Genomic DNA, 20761 nt, shown 5'->3' with positions numbered 1-20761 from the left:
TGTTCACGTGCTGCATTAAGTGATCATGTGACCTCCCTGTCACTTGTGGACTTAAGTAACCATGTGACCTCCCTGTGATCACGTGTGGACTTAAGTGATCATGTGACCTTGGCTTCTTAGAAATGGGCTCAAAACTGGGTCCAACTGAATAAGATTTTCTCTCCCTTGGCCCAGGAGAAATAAGAGGGTCCACAGGCTCAGCATTCTTGTCCGACCCCACCTGAATATTAGGCCCACCATTTCAACCCACCCCCAGTTCACCCAGTTTCTTTGTTGGCCCAAAAGCTGGCTTCTTAAAACTTGCCTCTTCTTTATTCCCCTCCCCAACCTTAAAACTTCTCTCTCTTTCAATTTTCCTATGGTATGTTTTAACTTCTCCCTTCCCCACACCAGGTTCAGCCTTTTTAGCATGCTTTTCAATTTTGGGAGTCGGTTCTGTCTCCTTACAACCTTCCTCTTCAACAACCTCTCCTTCTGAGAGCTCTCTTCCAAGTAACTTTTCCTCTGTCTAAGTTCCCTGAATTCTGTACAAATTAGCCTCCAAATTCTCTCCACCTCATCTGAACCCGTCAAGAAGTTTTGAGCCATCTTCTCCTTAAACTACTGGTTACCACCCTCAATTCTGCCCTTGGATACATGTCTGCACCTTCAAGGTTAGATGCTAGAGTATCTGCAGCAGGCTGAATACATGGGTCAGTAACAGAAACTAAATGGACATCCATACCTGAAGGCAAAGTAGCTGAGCAAGGAATACTAGAATCTTGCAACTGAGAATTTACAACTGATGAAATGTCCTTTCCCCTAGCAGGTGTTTGCGGTTAATGTTTAACTATTGTCTAATCTAATCGCCAGAGAATCCTGTCCTTGTTCCCTCCTTTCTAGCCTATTATCACAGACACCAGAAAGTCCTATCCCCCTGTACTAGCATTGATTCTGAATTCAGAGGTTGTAGCAACTCCCTTGAAAGTCCTAACCTCCCCATCAAAGCTCCTTATTCTAGAAAATGTATTTCCGTGTTGCCTGTAGCATATCCACCTTTGCTTGCAAGCCAACACTTCCCAAGCTCACTGTATCAAAGGAATTTGAATCGTTGCTACCCTCTTCACTGGACCACTCATTTATCAAAGGATTTTGTCTGTCCGGTGAGAGAAGCTTCACCTTCTTGGCTGTAATCCATTGCAAGGAGGTACTTGAGGGTGAACTTGCACCTAGAACATGTTACCAAGAGAAAGAGCTCGAAGAGGACAAAGATAGATGGGTCTTACCATCTATTATAGCTACCCCCTTCAATCACATGTGCTTTAAGTGAGTCATGTGTTGCACCTTTAGAGTCATCAGGCTCATGACTTTTAGTCGAGTCACGAGTCTCAGATTGGGCAAATTTAAGTCCTTTAGTGCTCGGCCCAGCATTTCTGTCTGTAATGGGCCTAGTATGTTTTAGTGGCCCACTCGAGATCACCTGCCCTGGCATGTGATCCTTTAATATGTCATGCCTGACCCCAATAAGACCGGTTCAGATCTCCTTTGCTTGGTTTAATATGGTTTAAGCCCCTCATCTCCCTTCTTTTACTGATTTTGAAACAGAGTTCTTACCGCCTTTTATCACTTCAGCGTAAGATCTGCTGCCCTCCAGTCTGATACCTTGTTCTCCACGTTTTTGACCTTCCACCTGCCCCAGCTCTTTTGTATTCTCCAATTTTTGCTAAACCTCATTAGTGAAAATTCTATCACCATTTGAAGTCACCAACCCTCTTGAGCCACATAAGGCGTCTTCTTCCACCCTCTCATCCTCCTCCTTGCGAGCCTCCTTCCACAGTGCTGCTTCTATGGAAGAGGCCAGCCAGACTGACTAGAAGCAGCCCTCCACACTTATCTCCACTTTCCTTGGTATTTCTTCTGGCTTTGCTCCAATTAATAAGAGAGCTGTTGAGCACAGGTCCCCTAGAAAACTCCAACAAGGCTCCCTTCACACAACTGAGCAATTGATTTAGCAACAGTCTGCTTCCACAAGTGAAAAGGCAAGCCTAGAACACGTACCCTCACCCCATCTTCTGTAAAAAACTCTTTAGAGTTGGATAATGGGCTCCATTTAAAGATTGTAGCCATGCCAAAGTCAGATTGAAGACTGACTGTTGAAAGCTCTAATCTTTCTTCAACCAAATCAAGCATAGCTTTATTGCTCTCAAAAGGTGTTAAGATAAACATGCCCTTTAACTTCAACTGTAGTATTAGCAGGTCTGAGATAGCCAGTCATCCTGCTCTGTCGATTACTTTTTGCCATGGCCACAAACTCTTACTCCAGGACTTCATCTTTACTGGAGCTTTTGTTCATCTTTTCCTCCACCGAGATCTCCAGCTGTGCTGTTACCAGGCATTGGAGGAATTCATTCAGTTGTCTGGTAATTTCCTTCCATCCAAGTCTCTATTTTCATCAGGAAAGCAGGCCAGCTGCTTTCTGTCTTTAACGAAGAATTCAAGTAAAGCTAGATAACCTCCTTTACTGTTCCTTCAGCATTCTAAAACATACCTCTTTCCTTCTTCAGTACTCGGTTCCTTCCAGTTTCTTTGCTTACCTTTGGAACTTGTTTCCATCACAAAGTTCCTAAACCATTCGATCACTTCTATTTCTATAGTATCTATTAACAGAAGAAGAGAGGAGAAATAAGGAAGAAGAGAAGAGAAAGGTTTTGAAGTCAACTTACTGACTGGCGGCACTAGCTTATATTATTATATATAGGGCGACCATAATTAAAAGGGAAAAGACCCTTATGCCCCTACTTAAGTTAGAGTATGTAAACAATGATAAAAAAGTACTTTAACCAGACCAAACAGACCCTAACTCAGCAGAATACAAACATAAAAAATAAAATAAACATTCCAACAGTATCTGTACCTTGGAGCAACACTATTGCCTTTACTTCCCTGATTTTCAAACTCAGCACTCCCTTGATTTTTAGTTCTTCAAACAGAAACTCCTTCACTTCAACTTCAAAGCTCTCCTCCATCATCCTGCAAACACAAACCCCTCCACCACTTATTAATGCAATCTCTTGATCATTGACCAGTCAGAAAATATGTCCCATAGAAAAAAAAGATTTTACACAACCCTAAGGAACACTGGCATGTAATAAACAGGCAGGTTGCTAGTGTGGGCCTTATAAGAGTAATCATTCCTCCTAAAGACAACTAGTTTTTCTTCCAAGAAGCAAGTCATTTAGCAATTCAGCAATAGGGTCACAAAATCAACTCTTCCTTTGAGACATCTTACAGCCCAAAATATTTGCATACTCTGACAACTCCCTCTCATCCACATTTACACTCACAATGCAACTTTTCTCAAAATTCACTTTAAGATTTGGGATCTGTTCAAAAAAGTTGGACTGCTAATTTGATATTCCTGATCCACCTTCTATTCCCTCCTTTACAAAACGGGATTGTATCATCTGCAAGTTGCAAATGTGTAATTGGTATCCCATCACGACCTACCTTCCAGCCCCCCTCACCAAACCTTGTGAATCCACCTTAGAAATTAATTTTCCTAGGACCTCAACTATTAGGGTAAAGAGAAGGGAGAGATGGCCCCCTTGTCTCACACCTCTTAAAGCCGGAAAGAAATCCACCACTATTCCATTCACCAATAGAGAGTAATGGCATGCCCTAATTCACCCCATTATCCACTTGCGCTATCTTTCTCCAAACCCAAAGCTCCTCATTACTTCCTACAAGAAAGACCAATTTATCATATTATAAACCTTTTCCAAGTCTAGCATGCAAACTAAACTTTTCTTTCCTACTCTCTTCATTTCCTCCACACTTTCATTAGCAATTAGGATTTGATTAGTGATTGCCTACTCATCACAAAAGTCCCTTGGTTGGGTGAATGATTTTCCTATTCACTTTAGTTGCCAATGCTTTTAGTAGACTCCTCTCAGAAGCGGATAGGGCTGGATCTTTAAGAGGGTGGAGAATAGGTAGAGATAGAGTTTCAGTAACCCATTTTCAATTTGCAGATGACATAATAATCTTTTGTGAAGGTTGTGATCTGATGGTGGTAATGAATCTGAAGGATTTAATAATTCACTTTGAGAGGGCCTCAAATTTGAAGATAAATTTTGAGAAGAGCTGTGTTGTGGGAATTCATTTGAACAGAGAGAAGATGGAGTCTATAGCAGTCTCGTTAGAATGCACTTGGTCTTAGTGGCCTCTATCCTACCTAGGACTTCCCTTAGGTGCAAATCCAAAGGAAAGTAGGTTCTGGAACCCGGTGGTGGAAAAATTCGAAAGAAGATGGCTAACTTGGAAGAGAAACTATATTTCCATGGGGGGTAGAATTACTTTGATTAAAGCAACTTTAGCCAACTTGCCTTTATATTTCCTGTTAGTCTTTAGACTTCCTAAAAGGGAGGCAAAGAGGTTGGAAAAACCGATGAGGGACTTCTTATGGGAACCTGGGGAAGAGAAAAAAGATCACTTGATTAGGTGGGAGGTGGTGAGTTGAAGCAAAAATGGAGGCCTAGGCTTAGGGAATGTGGTGAGTAATAATGAAGCTCTTTTAGGTAAGTGGCTTTGGAGGTGGCCCCTGGAGAGGAGGGAGAGGTTGTGGCATGAAGTAGTGAAGAGTATCCATGGCTGTTCTGAATCAGGTTGGGACGCGGGGGTATCCCTAAGGGCTTTGCTCACAATACCTTGGAAGGCTATTTCTGGCATTCTCCCCAAATTCCTTAGATTTGTAAGGTATGATGCTTGTTTTGGAAACTCCATTCTTTTTTGGGAAGATATTGGGTGAGCACTCAACCCCTAAAAGACCGTTTACCTTCTCTCTATTCCATCTTCCTCTTTAAAAAGAAACCCATTTCATGGTTCCTTCCCCCCCGGTTCTCCCTTTGGCTTTAAACTGGGATTTTGGGTTTTGAAGATAGTTAAGGGATGAAGAATTTCTTTGTGTCTCAGAGCTCTTGTTGCTTCTAGACTTGGTGTGTTTGGACCCCCCAACCCGGATAAGAGGGTTTGGTCTCTTAACCCCGGTTGGCTCCTTCACTTGTGCATCTTTTCTTTAAAGCCCTTTGCTCCAACCCCTCCTCTCAGGTCTTCCCTGTTAAAGAGGTTTGGTCAAGGCCAATACCCCCTCAAATAGCAGTGTTCTGTTGGGAAGCCTATTATGATAAGATCAATACTGTGGAAAACTTGCAAAAGAAGAAACCTTATATGTGTTTGTCCCCAAATTGGTGCTTTTTGTGTAAAGTGAAGGGTGAGGACTGTAACCATTTGCTGATATCATGCTCTTTTGCTGCCAATATTTGGAATTGGGTTGTTACATTATTTGGGTGCAGGTGGAACTTGCCCTCCGAAGTAATGCTGCTTTTCACTCCGGCTGCCTTTGGGAGATTGACAAAAAGAGGGAAGCTAATGTGGAAATGTATCAGAGCCGCTACCTTGTGGACATTATGGGAGGAGAGAAATGCTAGAATATTTGAAGAAAAGGAAAGAAGTCTTGCTGAAATTAAGGAATGCATAATGACAAGGACAATCTCGTCGCTGAAATCTTCACACTTGTTGGCAGATTACTCCTTTGATGATTTAAGGAGAAACTTGGCAGCAATGGCTTCTACAGTCTCCACAAAGAACAAATCACAAGCTGAATGGAAACCCCCACCGGATGGAGTGGTAAAATTGAATTTTGATGGTAGCTGCCAGGGTAACCCAGGGCCATCCGGAATAGGAGGGATTCTAAGAGCCAAAGACAGCAACATGTTGTCTTTATTTTCAGGACCAGTGGGTGTTGGTGATTCTGTAAGGGCATAGTTATTAGCAGCAGTACAAGGTATCCAGATGGCCAGTCAACTTGGAGTGAACAATTTGACAGTGAAGGGGATTCCAAAGTAGTAGTGGGCTGGCTGACAAGTCCAGAAACAACTTGTTGGGGCTACAGGGATCTGTTAAAGGAAGTTAAATGGATGACAAGAAATATGACTGCCAGGTTTTGGTGGGTCAGCAGATCAGTAAATGCAATGGCTGATTCTCTGGCCAAGCAAGGGGTGTCAAGGGGAGATCTGTTTTGGCCTACTTTGTAATTGTGTTTCAGGCTTGTGTATGTTTAGCGTATATGGTTCAGTCCTCGGGGGAGGTAACACCTCGTGTCCTCCTAGGCTGACTGTACTTTCGTTATTTGAATTAATAAAACTACTCTCATTTATATATAAAAAAAGATACAACCTTGGTTGTAACTTTGTACAAACTACTCACCAAGCTAATTGGCCTGAAATCTTGAGGATGGGCTGCAACAACTTTCATGGGCACCGAGGCAATGAAAGTTGAATTCAGGCTTGGGTTTATAACACCTCTCCTAAAAATTCACTAAACATTTACTGCAAATCATCTTTTAGGATGTCTCAACAATCTTGGTAAAAAGCTATTGTGAACCCATCCGGCCATGGCGCTTTAAATCTGTCCATAGAAAATAAAAGGAAGACTCATTGGACAGACCAATGATTGAAAATGCAGTGGAAATAACAGTAGATACTAACTGTTGCACCTTCTCCTCAGTAAGAATACCAGAAGGCTCACCCTTGGTTGTGGGCCCATCTGAAGAAGAGGGAATTGTAGCACCACCAGTAATATTATCCACACTAGTCTGAAAGGCCTTGTGCTACCTCTTTGATAAATCCTTTTTAGGATTGGACCTATTTGCCAAGAAAAATGCTTTTGCCCCCATATCCTGCTTCCTGCTGATAGCTGACTGAGTTACGTCTTGTTTCCTCCCTTAAAAGCTCTCAAAAATCACATCTAGGCAATGATGGTATCTCTACTCAAAATATTGGACCTGATCACCTCACTTGCAGATCATCACATTCACAGCTCTTTTTGGGCAACCTTGTAATGATTTGATTATAGTGTACAGTGGTTTCTTAACTTTCTTTTACTTTCAAGAGAGGTCACACCTCGTGCCTCTCTTTGGGGTGCTGTAATTTTGCTTACATATTGGTAATGAAGTAACTTTTCAATCATTGAGAAAAAGAGTTTAGATAAATGAGGAAGTGTAAGACCTGCTAAATATGTTATTGATCATCTGTCTGCAGGTTCCTGCTCGGGCAGCAGCTGCAGCTGCTGTTGCTCGAGCTCTTGCTGGACTTCCTCCTCATCAAAGACATAACCTACCATCAAGTTCTGAAGAATTGGTTTCAATATATGGAAGCAGATCACCTAGTCAAATAATTGAAGAACTAGAGGAGGACTTCTATAAAGAGGTTTTACTTATTATGTTTTCTGTTTTTGTGTGGAATCCAATCCACCCCATATTTGATTTGTATTACTTTTGATTTTTCAGTTTCTTTATTGTGGTTAAATGCTGCTATAATTCCATGTAAGCAGGATTTTGATCCAGTTAGACATGTTCTGGAGAATATACCATCTGAAGAGAATGATCTTACCTATTTTGAGGAAAAGGTATCAAATTTATGCTTTTCCAGATTTGATCTCAGTTTGATGCTGCATGGTTCTTTTATGACACTTTCTTTTGGCATATCTTTTTCTTGTATTTCGTTATTTATTTCAGGATAATAAGTTTGGGATGCATTGATATAATTTCCTTTTTGATGGTAGAAAGAAAAGTGCATTAAATATAATATTTTTAATTTCAAAGAATTATAATATTTTTTGAACAGAAGTGAATTTTTTTGAGTCTAAAAGAAGTACTTATCAAGTATGTTTTTCTGTAATCAAGTCACTATCCCAAGGAAACAGTAAAGTCAAGATAATCCTATCAAGGTTGTCATTGAAACTACTGTAATATCAGATTATTCATTTGTTTTATTTTTTGAGAGCAAGGAAAGTATTGTATTCAAAGTATATATTCACGAGTTTTATGAAGAGAAAAACTTTGCCCATACTATACAAAAAGACCCAGCAGACATTGATAGAGAATAAAAAACATAAACTCCCAAGCCCATCCTGGTTCTAAGCAAAAATCAACTCAGAAGAGAATCATCATCCTCATACCATCGTCTAAGCCTTATCGCAACCATATGGGATGGTGGGGTCTTAGGGATGCAGGGGGTAGAGCGACAATCATATATTCAGGCCCATTTGGAGTAGGGGATTCACTAAGAGCAGAAGCCATGGTACTACAAGGAATGAGGATAGCAAAACAATGTGGCTTATTTTTTGATAATTAACATGATTTCGATTCATTAATATAAACAGGTATGTCCAATGAAGGTCCAATAAAGGGATAGAATTACCCCTTTAGAACAAAAATTACAATTGAGCCCAATACAGTTGCTCCCTATTTACCCCTTGTTTGGCTGAGGAATCAACCAACCCATTTGCAGCCCTTGGAATCCATTGAAAAGTAGTTGTCATTTTAGGTTTAGGGGGATTCCAAATTGGTGATATCCTGGATGAGTGATAATAGCCCTGGAATATGGATGCACAGACACACTATAAGAGAAATAAAGAGCATAGCAAGGGAGTTGGGGACAACCATTACATGGGTAAAGAGGAAAGTAAATGGGATCACCCACTACTTGGCTAAAAAAGGGGTGCATAAGGAACAACTGTTTTGGGCTGACTTTTAAATGAGATTTTTGGCTTGTAAAAGAATGTCTAATTTGTATTAATCTCACTATGTAATATGCTTTATTCTGATTGAATGAATGAAATCATTTTGCAGATAAAAAAGAATATTCCTAGGATGGTCTAGACACATCTAGACAATGGACCATTCTACATGACTCTAGAGTGCTCCAGGATCCTGTAGATCTTCAGAAAGCTCTTGAAGCATTTGGCCTTGGCTAGAATGGTGCAGAAACGCCATTAGACCTCTAGCCAGATGCCCCTTTGCTCCACAGCTCAGGCGGGGCATGATGGGCCGCTTTAAGATCCTTACAACTATGGAGCAGCAATTACAAAATCTTTATCCACAATAATCTGGTGCCAATAATTATGCAAGTGAGAGAAAGAAATGCTTGAGAACTCCTTGTATGCCTTGAACCAAAAAGCTAACTGCCTTTCCATATGTCCAATTAAACTCAACTTATCTTTTGCTTCCTCCTGAAATATCCTTCTATTTTTTTCTTGCCAAATCCTTCAACATACTACAAAAGGAACCAGTTTCCATAATAGTACTCCTCTTTAGCTCAGGCCACCTGAAGATCAGACGATTTAAAAGGGTTGGCATTTGTTCTTGCCTGCTGAAATTTAAACAATGATTTGCTTTTTTCTATTTTTATCATCCCTCATCTTATGTAATTTATAGAGAAATAATTTAATGTTCTATTGCCCATTATCTCGTGTGCCAACATCATTTTTGGTTCATGATCCAACTTCATTTTGTATCATGTTCTTATATAGGCCACTCTAAGATTAGCACAACTGGATAGGATAGCAGAGAGATTATCACGCCATGTTATGGAGCACCATGAAGAAATGGGTAAGTTTCGTATCAGGTTCCTTGGATCAATTTTTAATTTGTTTATAGATTTATGATTTACATATATCTTATTTATTTCTTTGATTGGTAATGAAACCTTTTTTGCTATTTGCATTTGAGCCCAAGTTCCCTATGAATCCCTTACCTAGCCAAAGCATCAGCCATAACATTTGTGATCTTTGCATCCATTGAGAAGTTGCTTCAAGTTCGCTTGCCAACTTGAAAAAGGTCTTGTATGCGTTGGTGGGATGCTTATTCATTTTCGTCCGTGAACTGAGACACGCTTCAAATTGTATTAGTTCTTTTGTTTTATCAGTAACTGGTTATACTGGGAGTCAGCAATCTTAGTTCAAGATTATAACAGTTTCAACTTTAAGTGGGTGTTTGATACTTATTTTTGGTCAGTGAAGGGGATGCATCTGGTGAGGGAATTGGAACAAGATTTGAAGGTTGCAAATGTTATTTGCATGGTAAGCATTTCTATTTTTTGGGGGAGGGGGTTTTCAATGTATCAGTAACCTTTTAATGGAAGGATAACTTGGAGCAAATGATAATGATCAAGAATGCTACTCTTTCTCCTTGCTGGCTCTTACGCACTAGAGATATTACATTTGACTGTAGTTGTTCATGTGACTATGTGCAGAATGGGAGAAGGCACCTGATCTCTTCGATGCATGAGGTATCAAGGGATCTTATTGTTACTTCAAAATCCAGAAAGAAACAAGCACTTCTGGTATTTACCTTCTCTGAGAACCTTAGGAATATCATGTATCGTGTATACTTACCATCAATTTTGTCTGCCATCATATGTTTAGGCTTTTTAAAAGTTAATGTGGATATATCTGGCTTCGTGTGTGTGTGTATATATATCTGGCTTCTTACTTTTTCCAACTAATCTTCTAACTGTTGGTTTAGTTTTTCATCAGTTAATGTTTCATGATCTCAGTTTTTCATCAGTTAATGTTTCTAACTGTACACAGGGATATTACTATCACTGACCATGCAGTCCTGTACTCCCAACCCTGCTTTGCAAAAAGATTATCATATACTAAAAAAGGAATTGTAATTTCTATTCAAACAATTTTTCTTAGCAAGCCAAGAAAACATTTTCCCCAAAATTTAGAGCTACTTTTATTCTTGAATATCCTTGCATTCCTCTCCTGCCAAAATGCACCTAGAAAATGCTGATGGAGCAATGTTCCATGCCAATTTTCCTCTCTTAGTTAGACTTCCGACTCTCTTGGTTACAGGATATTCTTAGGTAACTTGATCTTTGCGAGACTGGGATTGATGGGATGTTGCAAACTTGCAGGATTTGGTTCCAATTCTAACAGAACTTCGTCATGCAATGGACATGCAAGTGGCACTTGAAACCCATGTTGAGGAAGGAAACTACTGTAAAGTATGTTCTTTATGTTCATTTGTTTTATTTTTGATAATACATAATTGCTGGTTCTCTTTCTGTTTTTTATTTCTGGCATCTGTTGCATATGGGTCTTTTGCATATATTGGCTGATCCATCCTTTTCCGAAATATGCTTTGTAGGCATTTCAAGTTCTGTCAGAGTATTTGCAGCTCTTGGATAGTTTTTCCGAGCTTTCAGCCATACAAGAGATGAGCCGTGGTGTAGAGGTGAAAATTTCCTACAATTAGTTACTATTAAGAAATCCAGTCTTCAAAAAAAAAAAAAAAGAAAAAAAAACATTTGGAAATGTCTACCTTCTGTAGAGCTATTTAACTGATGCACCATGTACTAGAACAACAAATCATTTACTTTCTCAGTTTGCCTATTTGCCATGTGGGTCCTAGCTTTGTATTAGATGTTTATAGTATCCTTCTTGTTTATCATGGTAAAATCATTTACCAATAGAAGTAAAAGAATGGCCAGTGGCCTTCAGAATTTGACAGGGTTGAGATCAATGATTCTTAAATTTGATTCCATATTTCTCAATCTGGGTACATGCTTTTCTTAGCAAAGCTATGCTGTTCGTGCAAGGATGGCTGTTCTTTTTGATATATATATGTGTATATAATATTTCTTTAAATGTTTGCCTATGTAAACAATGTTAGATAATTTATTTACCTCCATATTCTTATTATCCTCTCAGGCTTGGCTGGCAAAGACGCTTCAAAAGCTAGATTCACTATTGCTAGGAGTTTGCCAAGAGTTCAAAGAAGAGAGCTATATAACTGTTAGTATATCCATCTCCAGCAGTGTATTGGATCTTTATTTTCTTTTGGTTTTTACGTAGTCTACAATTGTTATGTCGTTACTGTTTCATGTGCATCTTCTTTTAACCTTAAGGTTACATTTTACTTCTTGTATGTTGTAAACACTCAATTGTAAAGGTCATGGACTATAGGGTCTGGTGGAAAACCTGCCTATCATTGGGATGCTTGTAATGTTGTAAATACTTCATTCTTTCATTGGTTCAGTAAAAATAACTGTATTACTTATCAAAGCATTAATCAATGCTATCAGATTTTTGATTCCAACCAACTAGTGGTTGCTCAGTTGGCAAGTCCTCTGGCTAGTTGCAGCAGAGACTTGGGATCAAATCCCATCGCCACCAGGGTTGGGAGGGTTATGGGTATGGGGGATGGGCTTCTCCCCATCATGTAGGCCCATGAAGCAGCAAAAAAAAAGGGGGGGGGGGTGGTTCTGATTCCATGTACATCCTCATCCTTACAAAATGTGATAATATTTTCAATGGATTGCAGTTGCATCACCAGCACCTGGTGCAATTCCATTTTAATGCTGTTTTGTTAATTAAATGGCTATTTTCAATGGAGCCCTTGCAATGCAGTGAAGAAATCTTTTGCAGATCCGTTGACTAACACTGACAGAAGATGCAGTCTATCCATTTTGATCTGGAACTGACATTTTTTTTATAATAAAGCAAAAAATTTATTAAGAAAAAAAGAAGGTATAAAGACAGGTGATGAACAATCACTGGGAGAGAAGAGAAATTAAAACCCCTTCCTGAATGACTTTGATGAGTTCTTCAGGAAAAATGTCACTTAAAACCTACACCAAGTTATATAGACTCTCCTGCCCATATTGATCCAAAATGACTTTGATGAGTTTGTCAAGAAAATGCCAAACTACCAAGTTTAATCCTTTTCTATGTCCAACTCACAGACTATTCCTTTCTTCTTGTCATCTTGTACATGCAATAACTGCACTGTTCTGTGTTTCATCAAGTTATATTTAGGGTGAGCATTTTCAGCCCGCCCCAGCCGAGGCCTGCAATTTTTTTATATAACACACACACAACACACATATATGTTTAATTTTATCATCATCATCATCCAAGCCTTATCTCAACTATATGGGGTCAGCTACGCGAATCCTGTTCTGCCCCTCTGTTCTGTTTAACGCCATGTCAATTGTTAAACTATTTGTGCTTAAATCATTTCTTCCTACTACCCATGTCCTTTTCGGTCTACCCTTTGCCATTCTAGCCCCTTCAACTTGTAATAAATCACTTTTTCTTACGGGTGCTGTTGATGGTTTTCTATGCACATTTTTTTTTTGATAGACACCAGATAAATTTCAGTAAAGGGGAAAGCACTGCTTACATTTGTCCCTCCCCAGACCCCGCATCGACAGGAACCTTGTGTACTGGGCTGCCTTAGGAAACCATTGCTTAAAAAGCTCCAGGCTTAAACAAAGTACAACAGGATTCCAAGAGCAAAATCAACTCCAAAACAGAGCTCTAAGAAGTTCCCCCCCTTCTGGGTCTTGGACAGCCCTATTCAAGGTGATTTTTCTCTACTCCAGCCTTAGTTAAGGAGTCAGCTAGGCCATTAGCACTCCTAGACACCCATTTGGATAGGCTATTCAATGAGGAACCCAAGAATTGTTTCCGCTTCACCAAAGGTCTTCTATAGACATGACTAAACCATTTTAGTCTACTTTTTCTCATTTTTTTTTCACCTATTGGAGCTACACCTAAGTTCCTACAAATTATTTCATTTCTGATCCTATCATTTCTAGTTTTTCCAGTCAGCCATCTCAGCATATAGACATGACTAAACCATTACAACTGTTTTATAGAATTTTCCTTTTTATCTAAGTGGTACTCGACTATCACATAAAACTCCAAAGGCATCACTCCAGTTTACCCATCCTGCTTAAATCCAATGGGTGACACATATTATTTTATAATATTTTATATGTATATAAATTATAAAATATATTTTGTGCATGTATTATGTCATTATATATATATATACATATATTAAATCTGATGTGTTTAATGACTTAGGCCCTGTAGTGAGAATAGACCGAATGGGCCCTACTGTTCTTTATTTCTTTTTAAGTAGTGTTTAAAAGTTATGTTTCTTAGTTAAGGGCCTTCTTTTATTTTCTTTAATTATTTCTTTAGTGCTGGCTGCCCCATTAAGGGCATCTAAGTAATTGTACTCAGACTTAGAATTATTAATAAAAGTGATGAAAGGGGGCTGGAGAGAGAGGTTCAAATTCTTCTTTCCTCTCTTCCCTTCTTTTCTTCTTCCACAACCTATTGCTGAAACTTCTTTTATTCTTTCTCTTTCTCTCTTTTCTTCTTTTCTTGCATTATCTGAATTACTGTAGGTGTAATTTTCAACTTGGTATCAGAGCGGGTTCTAACTTTCGACTTTTTTCTCTTTTCTTTGCCCACACATAGTGTGTATGGAGAACTGATTGGTTAATCAATCAGCTACTTATGCAACCCTGTCAGGAAGTTTTTTGGAGGTTTTTCATCCTTAGTTGAAGCCCAGGGTAGATTCTTGGAGATTTTTCCCGAAAACCCTATATAATTGGAGAAACCTTGTTATTGGTTGTAGAGACAGTTTGAACCAGGCGCTTGGGGATCAGAGGTAAGCCTTTTGATTTCTATTAGGGGTGGTTTTGGTTGGATTGAATTCTGGAATCTCTGGAAGGGGCGGTTGAAGTTTCTCTTTTTCTCCCCATCCCGTAGGACCCTGTGAAACCCAAATTTTGGGTGGTTGAGAGGTTGTTCTTTGCTTAGAATAGTAAATCTAGCCTAGTAAAGCCCTAATTTGATTTTCGTTTGCATCCGTTTACTCAATGGAGCAAACTGGAGGAGAGACCAAATAGTTTACAAATTCTGGGTTTGGACATGGGGGGTCAGTGGAGAATCTTTTTGTGGCTGTGACTACTGTAAAGCTAGATGTGACCAATTATTTAGCGTGGTCTCAATCTATCAAGGTACATGTCTGTAGTAGAGGAAAATGGAGTTATATTACTGGGAGCAAGAAGAAACCGTAGGAGGATGATCTTACCTATGAAAGGTGGATGCAAGAAAACTACATAGTAGTGGGTTGGTTAGTGAATTCTATGCAATCACACATTAGTCAGCATTACCTATGGATAGAAACTGCAAAAGAAGTGTGGGATAGTGTCATAGACACATATTCCCAAAAGCTTAATGTTACTCGGGCTTAGAAATTGAAGCATGATGTGAATAATCTTAGACAGGGGGAGAAGTCCTTAGTAGTCTACTTCTCTATGCTGAAATCTCTTTGGCAAGAGATTGATTTGATGGAGACTGTTGTTTGGGGTTGCATAAAGGATGCAAAAATATATAGGAGGTTGGTGGAGAGAAATTGGGTCTTTGAGTTTCTCATTGGACTCAACTCGGAGTATGATATTGTGAGGCAGAATGTTTTAGCAAAGGATGAGGTGACTTTGTCTCAGGCATATGCTATGGTTAGTAGTGAGGAGAGTAGAAGACAAGTTCAGTATGTTGAGCCACAGGTTGATCACTATGCTAATGCGGGGATGAAGCCAAAGGTTAGCATTGGGAAGAAAGATGTTATCTGTGAATACTACAAGAAGCCTAAACACACTAAAGACACATGTTGGAAGCTGCATCTAGATCTTGTTTCTACAACATTCAAGAAAGAAAATGGTGGGAAAAGGGTTGAAACTAGAAAAGGTGGAAATGCAAATGTAGCCACCTTTTCACAAGGCGAACAAGGACAGGGTGGAGAGAAGTCAATGGGAGAACAACTTGCAGCCACTAAAGCTGAATATGAGAAGTATGGCTGAATCATCAGTCACTTGGAGTCCAGTGCTATAGCTCCTTCAGAGACTGTTCCTTCCTCTACATGTGCTCACTCAGGTATTCGTGCCACTGCACATCATGCTTCTGTCTCATGTACTCATAAAACCCCTTGGATATTTGATTCTGGTGCTTCTGACCATATGACTAGTGTTTTACAGTTATTCACCTCTTACCAACTTTTTGGCCGGGGTAAGATATCCCTTGCTAATGGCTCCCTAGCCCCTATCATGGAAAAGGGAGATAGTAAGGCCTCTAATGCCCTAACCTTATCATCTGTTCTTCATGTACCTAAACTTAATACTAATTTGATTTCAGTTAGTAATTTGACTAAATCCCTGAATTGCAGTGTGACATTTTTTCCTTTATATTGTGTTTTTCAGGACATGGAATCTTAGAAGGTGATTGGGAGTGGCCATGAGATGAATGGGATCTATCTGTTACACATGCCTGAGCAGAGCCAAGTACAATCTAAGAGAATTGCATTTGTTTCAGAGTCCACTAGTCATATTATGTTATGTCATAGTCGTTTGGGTCATCTGTCATTTTTTTCATTGAGTCAGTTGTTTCTAGAGTTATTTAAAGGAATTAGTCTATCATGCTTTCATTGTGAGTCTTATGAGTTCTCAAAGCATTGTAAGAGAACTTATCCTTCATGTAATAAAAGATCAACTATTCTTTTTAATATTGTTCACTATGATGTGTGGGGGCCTTACCATTTACCATGTATGGGTGGGTATAAATATTTCATCCTGTTTATTGATGATTTTTCACGATATACTTGGATTTACTTTATGCACTCTCGGGCTGAAGTGCCTAAACTTGTGCAACAGTTCCATGAACACATACTCTCTCAGTTTAATACTTGTATCAAAATATTCCGGTTAGACAATGCTAAGCAATATTTTGAGAGGACCTTACCTCCTATCTTGAAAAGTTTGGGGTTATTCATCAGAGTTCTTGTGTCCGCACTCCACAACAAAATGGAGTAGCAGAGAGGAAAAATAGATACATTGTGGAAGTTGCAAGGAGCATTCTTTTTGCTACTCATGTTCCTGTGAAGTTTTGGGGTGATGCAGTTTTAACAACTACATACCTTATAAACCGCATGCCTTCTCGAGTCTTGGGGTTAAAATCTCCCTTTGGAGTCCTCTTTCTTGATGTTGAGATTTTCTCTATTGCTTTGAGGGTTTTTGGTTGCACTTGTTATGTCCACATTCCTAGTTGCAAAAGACACAAGTTTGACCCCAAGCTCAAAAGTGTTTCTTACTTGGTTATGCTTCCACACAGAAAGGGTACTGCTGTTTTGATCCCATTAGTGGCACCCAGTTTGTTTCCATGGATGTCACCTTTGCAAAGTTAGTTCCTTTTTATAGTCATCCTTCTGGGGTGGGGGGGGGGGAGATCTCTTGAGTTGTTTTCTTCATCCCTTCTTTTGCCTACTCCAGTTGAATTTTTTGTCGAGCCCTTTATAGTTACCCCCATTCCCGTAGAGGGTCTTTTGAGGTCTTCCACTCTTGCACCTCCTCCCCCTCCTCCTGCTAGTCCTCTAGTTGTTTCCACTCATCCTATTCTAAGGCAAACATAAGTTGATCCCACACCTCCAGTTGAGCCGTAGGCGTTCCCGATTACTGAAGAGAGGACATGTCCATCACCTCCTCCACTAGCACCCTTGTTTCTGGACCTTGACCTATCCATCGCTTTAAGAAAATGTAAGAGGAAATGTACAACTCATTGTATTTCCAAGCACCTTTCCTACAACTTGTTGTCCCCATCCTACTATGCCTTTCTAGCCTCCATTTCCTCTCAGTCCATCCCAAAGTCTATTTCAGAAGCCTTAGCCATACCAGATTGGAGGGATGCTATGAGTACTAAAATAGAAGCCCTTCATAGAAACAATACCTAGGATATTGTTGACTTGCCATCTGGGAAGGAACCTGTTGGGTGCATGTGGGTTTTCACTATCAAGTATCGTGCGGATGGGTCAATTGAGAGGTATAAGGCTTGGCTTGTTGCCAAGGGATATACCCAGGTATATGGGATAGATTACATTGAGACCTTTTCTTCAGTTGCTAAGATGACTTTGTTGAGAGTTCTTTTATCCTTAGTCGTGAGCTATGATTGGCCTCTATATCAATTTGATGTTAAGAATGCATTCCTAAATGATGATCTCATTGAAGAGGTATATATGTCCCTTCTTCCTGGTATATATGGCAAGGAAATGCTGGGTAAGGTGTGCAAATTGAAGAAATCACTTTATGGCTTGAAACAATCTCCACGTGCTTGGTTCGACAGGCTTAGGGCTTCTCTTGTTTAGTTTGGCTACACTCAGAATCAATCAAATCATACCCTTTTTGTTAAGAGAAAAGGCACTTTGGTGACATTCCTTATAGTTTATGTGGATGATATTGTGCTTACTGACAGTGATACAAAAGAAGTTAGTGCTCTCAAAAAGTTTCTCAGTTCTGAATTTGAAATTAAAGATTTAGGGGAGTTGCGTTTTTTTCTAGGCATTGAGGTTGTTAGGTCCAAGGAAGGTATCTTTATTTCTCAGCGGAAGTATGTGCTAGACCTTCTTACTGAGACTGGAAAACTTGGTGCTAAACTTGCCTCTACCCCTATTGATGTGAATCCTAAACTCTCAGCTAATGATGGAGAACTTTTAGCTGACAGGGGAGTGTTTCAAAGATTATTAGGGAAACTTCTTTCTCTATGTATGACTTGTCCAGACATTTCATATGCAGTGAGTGTCATAAGCTAGTTCATGCATGCTCCTAGAGACACACATATGGATGTTGCAGAAAGGGTGTTATGCTACCTTAAGGGAACCTTCAGGAAGGGTATATTTTTTGCTAAACATGGACACATGAAGTTAGAAGCATATACAAATGCTGATTGGGCAGGAAATGTGGATGATAGGAGATCCACATCAGGATATTGTGCTATGGTAGCCAGAAATATTGTTTCCTGGAGAAGCAAAAAGTACCCAGTGGTTGCTAGATCTTCAGCTGAGGTAGAGTATAGAGCTATGGCCCATGGTGTTTCTGAGTTGTTATGGCTTAGATCTCTCCTTAATGAGATGGGTGTTTCATGTGACAAGCCACTGATGTTGTATTGTGATAACCAAGTTGCTATTAACATTGCTCACAACCCAGTTCATCATGATAGAACTAAGCACATTGAGGTAGACAAACACTTTATACAGGAGATAGTGGCTTCAGGAGAGGTGTGCCTACCTTTCATTGCATCGGAAGAGCAGGTAGCGATTTTCTAACTAAGGGAGTCCCAAAGGCAAAGTTTCAACATTATGTAAGCAAGCTGGGCATGATTGAAATCTATGCTCAGCTTGAGGGGGAATGTAGCGAGAATGGGCCGAATGGGCCCTAGTGTTCTTTATTTCTTTTAAGTAGTGTTTAAAAGTTATGTTTCTTAGTTATGGGCCTTATAGGCCTTCTTTTATTTTCTTTAATTATCTCTTTAGTGCTGGCCGCCCCATTAAGGGTATCCAAGTAATTGTACTCAGACTTAGAATTATTAATAAGAGTGATGAAAGGGGGCTAGAAAGAGTGGTTCTAATTCTTCTTTTCTCTCTTCCCTTCTTTTCTTCTTCCACAATCTATTGTTGGAACTTCTTTTCTTCTTCTTTCTCTTTCTCTCTTTTCTTCTTTTTTGCATTTTCTGAATTACTGTAGGTGTAATTTTCAACTGCAAAGTCTGGCCAGGCCCAACCTGGGCCCGTATAGACCTGGTTGGAGGCTTATATTTCGGGCCTAGGATCTGGGCTGGTCTAGGCCCCAGCCCAGGCTATAGCCCTTATCATAAGTGATAATCCCAACTTGGTTCATGGTCATCCATTGTTTTATTATCTTAAAAATATAAACGAACTTTTAGAATAGCAGAGGATGCATATTCATAATTTATTAGTACTTTTCATATTGAATAAATAGAACATAATATATAAAATAGTACAAAATATTAAATCACACAAACATATTATTAGTGCTTTCCCTATTTACCTTGCATTGTCTCTATTGGTTGTTTATAATGATATAATATCTTTAGAATGCTTAATTATGCTTCTTTTATTCTTCTTGAAGCATCAGCAGAAATTTCTAAAAACTTTATGATGTTTCCAATGCTTTGACATGCCATTTTCAGCTTGCTTCTTACTTGTAAACAACAGACTTATAAAATTTCTGTTGTTTTATTTTCTACTCAGCTTCTTTTTGAGCAAATTTAGGAATAAATTGATAAAACTGTTTTGATTTTTTATAGGTAGTTGATTCTTATGCATTGATTGGGGATGTATCTGGACTTGCGGAAAAAATACAGAGCTTTTTTATGCAAGAAGTTCTCTCAGAAACACATTCTGTTTTAAAGAATATTTTGTATGAGGTTTGTTCTTTTTAGCTTACTCTTGGTTCACGGTTTCTATTATTATGTTATTTTCTTGTTTTTTACTGTGACAGTGATTTGTCCCAAAACTGTCAAAGAGTTTCAAATTAGGGACAATATTTCTGGGTTGGATTTTGTCAGTGAAATTTTATATGTAATTTTTTGTCTTGGATAGATAAGAGGATAATGAAGTTTAATAGGACTATGCCATGTACAAAAGGATGCCAGTAAGGGAGAATAATGGAGGCCCTCAAACACATCTACCGGTGGCTGATGAAAGTTATAATGGCTTGAATATAATTAGACCAGAAGAAACTGATAATGAAAGAACTACAGCTTTGGAGGATGCTCAGTTTTTTGAGAAGAACACAGTTCTGGAGTGGAAAGGCTCAACAAGAATTCTTCTTGCCCGTTTGAGTCCAGGAAGGTTATTGCAGCAAATAGAAGACTTGAAAAACAAAAAAAAGCATAGAAATATATTGGTTTCAAGGGCTTTTGCCAGACTAAAAGGGGGCCTCTTTGGGATTGGACCAAACAAGAAGTTGTTCAAGTTCAAGAAAACTGCAGGAAGACATTAGTAATTTTGTGGATCAAAGGCTGCAGTTTGTGAGTTAGTGGTGTTTTTTGGTTATTTTCGAGTTTAGATGTGTTTGGTGGGGTTTTGATATGGCATTTATCTTTGTTTGGCCTGAGTTTTTAGCTTTTGTCCTTAGGCTGGTTTTGGGATCTTTTGCAGTTGTGTGTGTTTTTGTTTTGTGGCATTTATGTGGGTTCTGATTTTTTTTTTTTGAAGAGTAAAATTATAATTTTATAGATAGAAAAAAAAAGATACAACCCGAACAGGGGTGTTAAGATTACACCTGAG

The 20761-nt window shown here is 39.1% G+C and overlaps 1 protein-coding gene and 1 long non-coding RNA gene across 4 annotated transcripts in view; both read left to right on the top strand.

Moving 5' to 3' along the window:
* LOC104586180 (coiled-coil protein) overlaps positions 1 to 20761 on the top strand; it is an 81247-nt gene that overhangs the window by 15923 nt on the left and 44563 nt on the right. For 2 of the 3 annotated variants that reach the window (XM_010243337.3, XM_088897356.1), the window contains exons 2-10: positions 7077 to 7244; positions 7369 to 7443; positions 9349 to 9427; positions 9833 to 9897; positions 10071 to 10160; positions 10740 to 10829; positions 10973 to 11059; positions 11536 to 11619; positions 19777 to 19896. In XM_010243337.3, coding sequence (XP_010241639.1) covers positions 7077 to 7244; positions 7369 to 7443; positions 9349 to 9427; positions 9833 to 9897; positions 10071 to 10160; positions 10740 to 10829; positions 10973 to 11059; positions 11536 to 11619; positions 19777 to 19896 — 858 coding nt within the window. The remainder of the gene's footprint in view (positions 1 to 7076; positions 7245 to 7368; positions 7444 to 9348; positions 9428 to 9832; positions 9898 to 10070; positions 10161 to 10739; positions 10830 to 10972; positions 11060 to 11535; positions 11620 to 19776; positions 19897 to 20761) is intronic. The other variant, XM_088897355.1, reaches the window with a different exon arrangement.
* On the top strand, positions 15425 to 16007 carry LOC148802250 (uncharacterized). The gene is made up of 3 exons (XR_016082286.1): positions 15425 to 15561; positions 15663 to 15747; positions 15885 to 16007. It is a non-coding gene; the product is annotated as an uncharacterized LOC148802250 (long non-coding RNA).

The sequence above is a fragment of the Nelumbo nucifera genome, chromosome 2, assembly GCF_055504915.1.
Source record: "Nelumbo nucifera cultivar China Antique chromosome 2, China Antique-T2T, whole genome shotgun sequence".
Lineage (NCBI taxonomy): Eukaryota > Viridiplantae > Streptophyta > Magnoliopsida > Proteales > Nelumbonaceae > Nelumbo > Nelumbo nucifera.
Note: the sequence above shows the minus strand (reverse complement) of the source record. Positions and strands in the feature narration are given on the sequence as shown.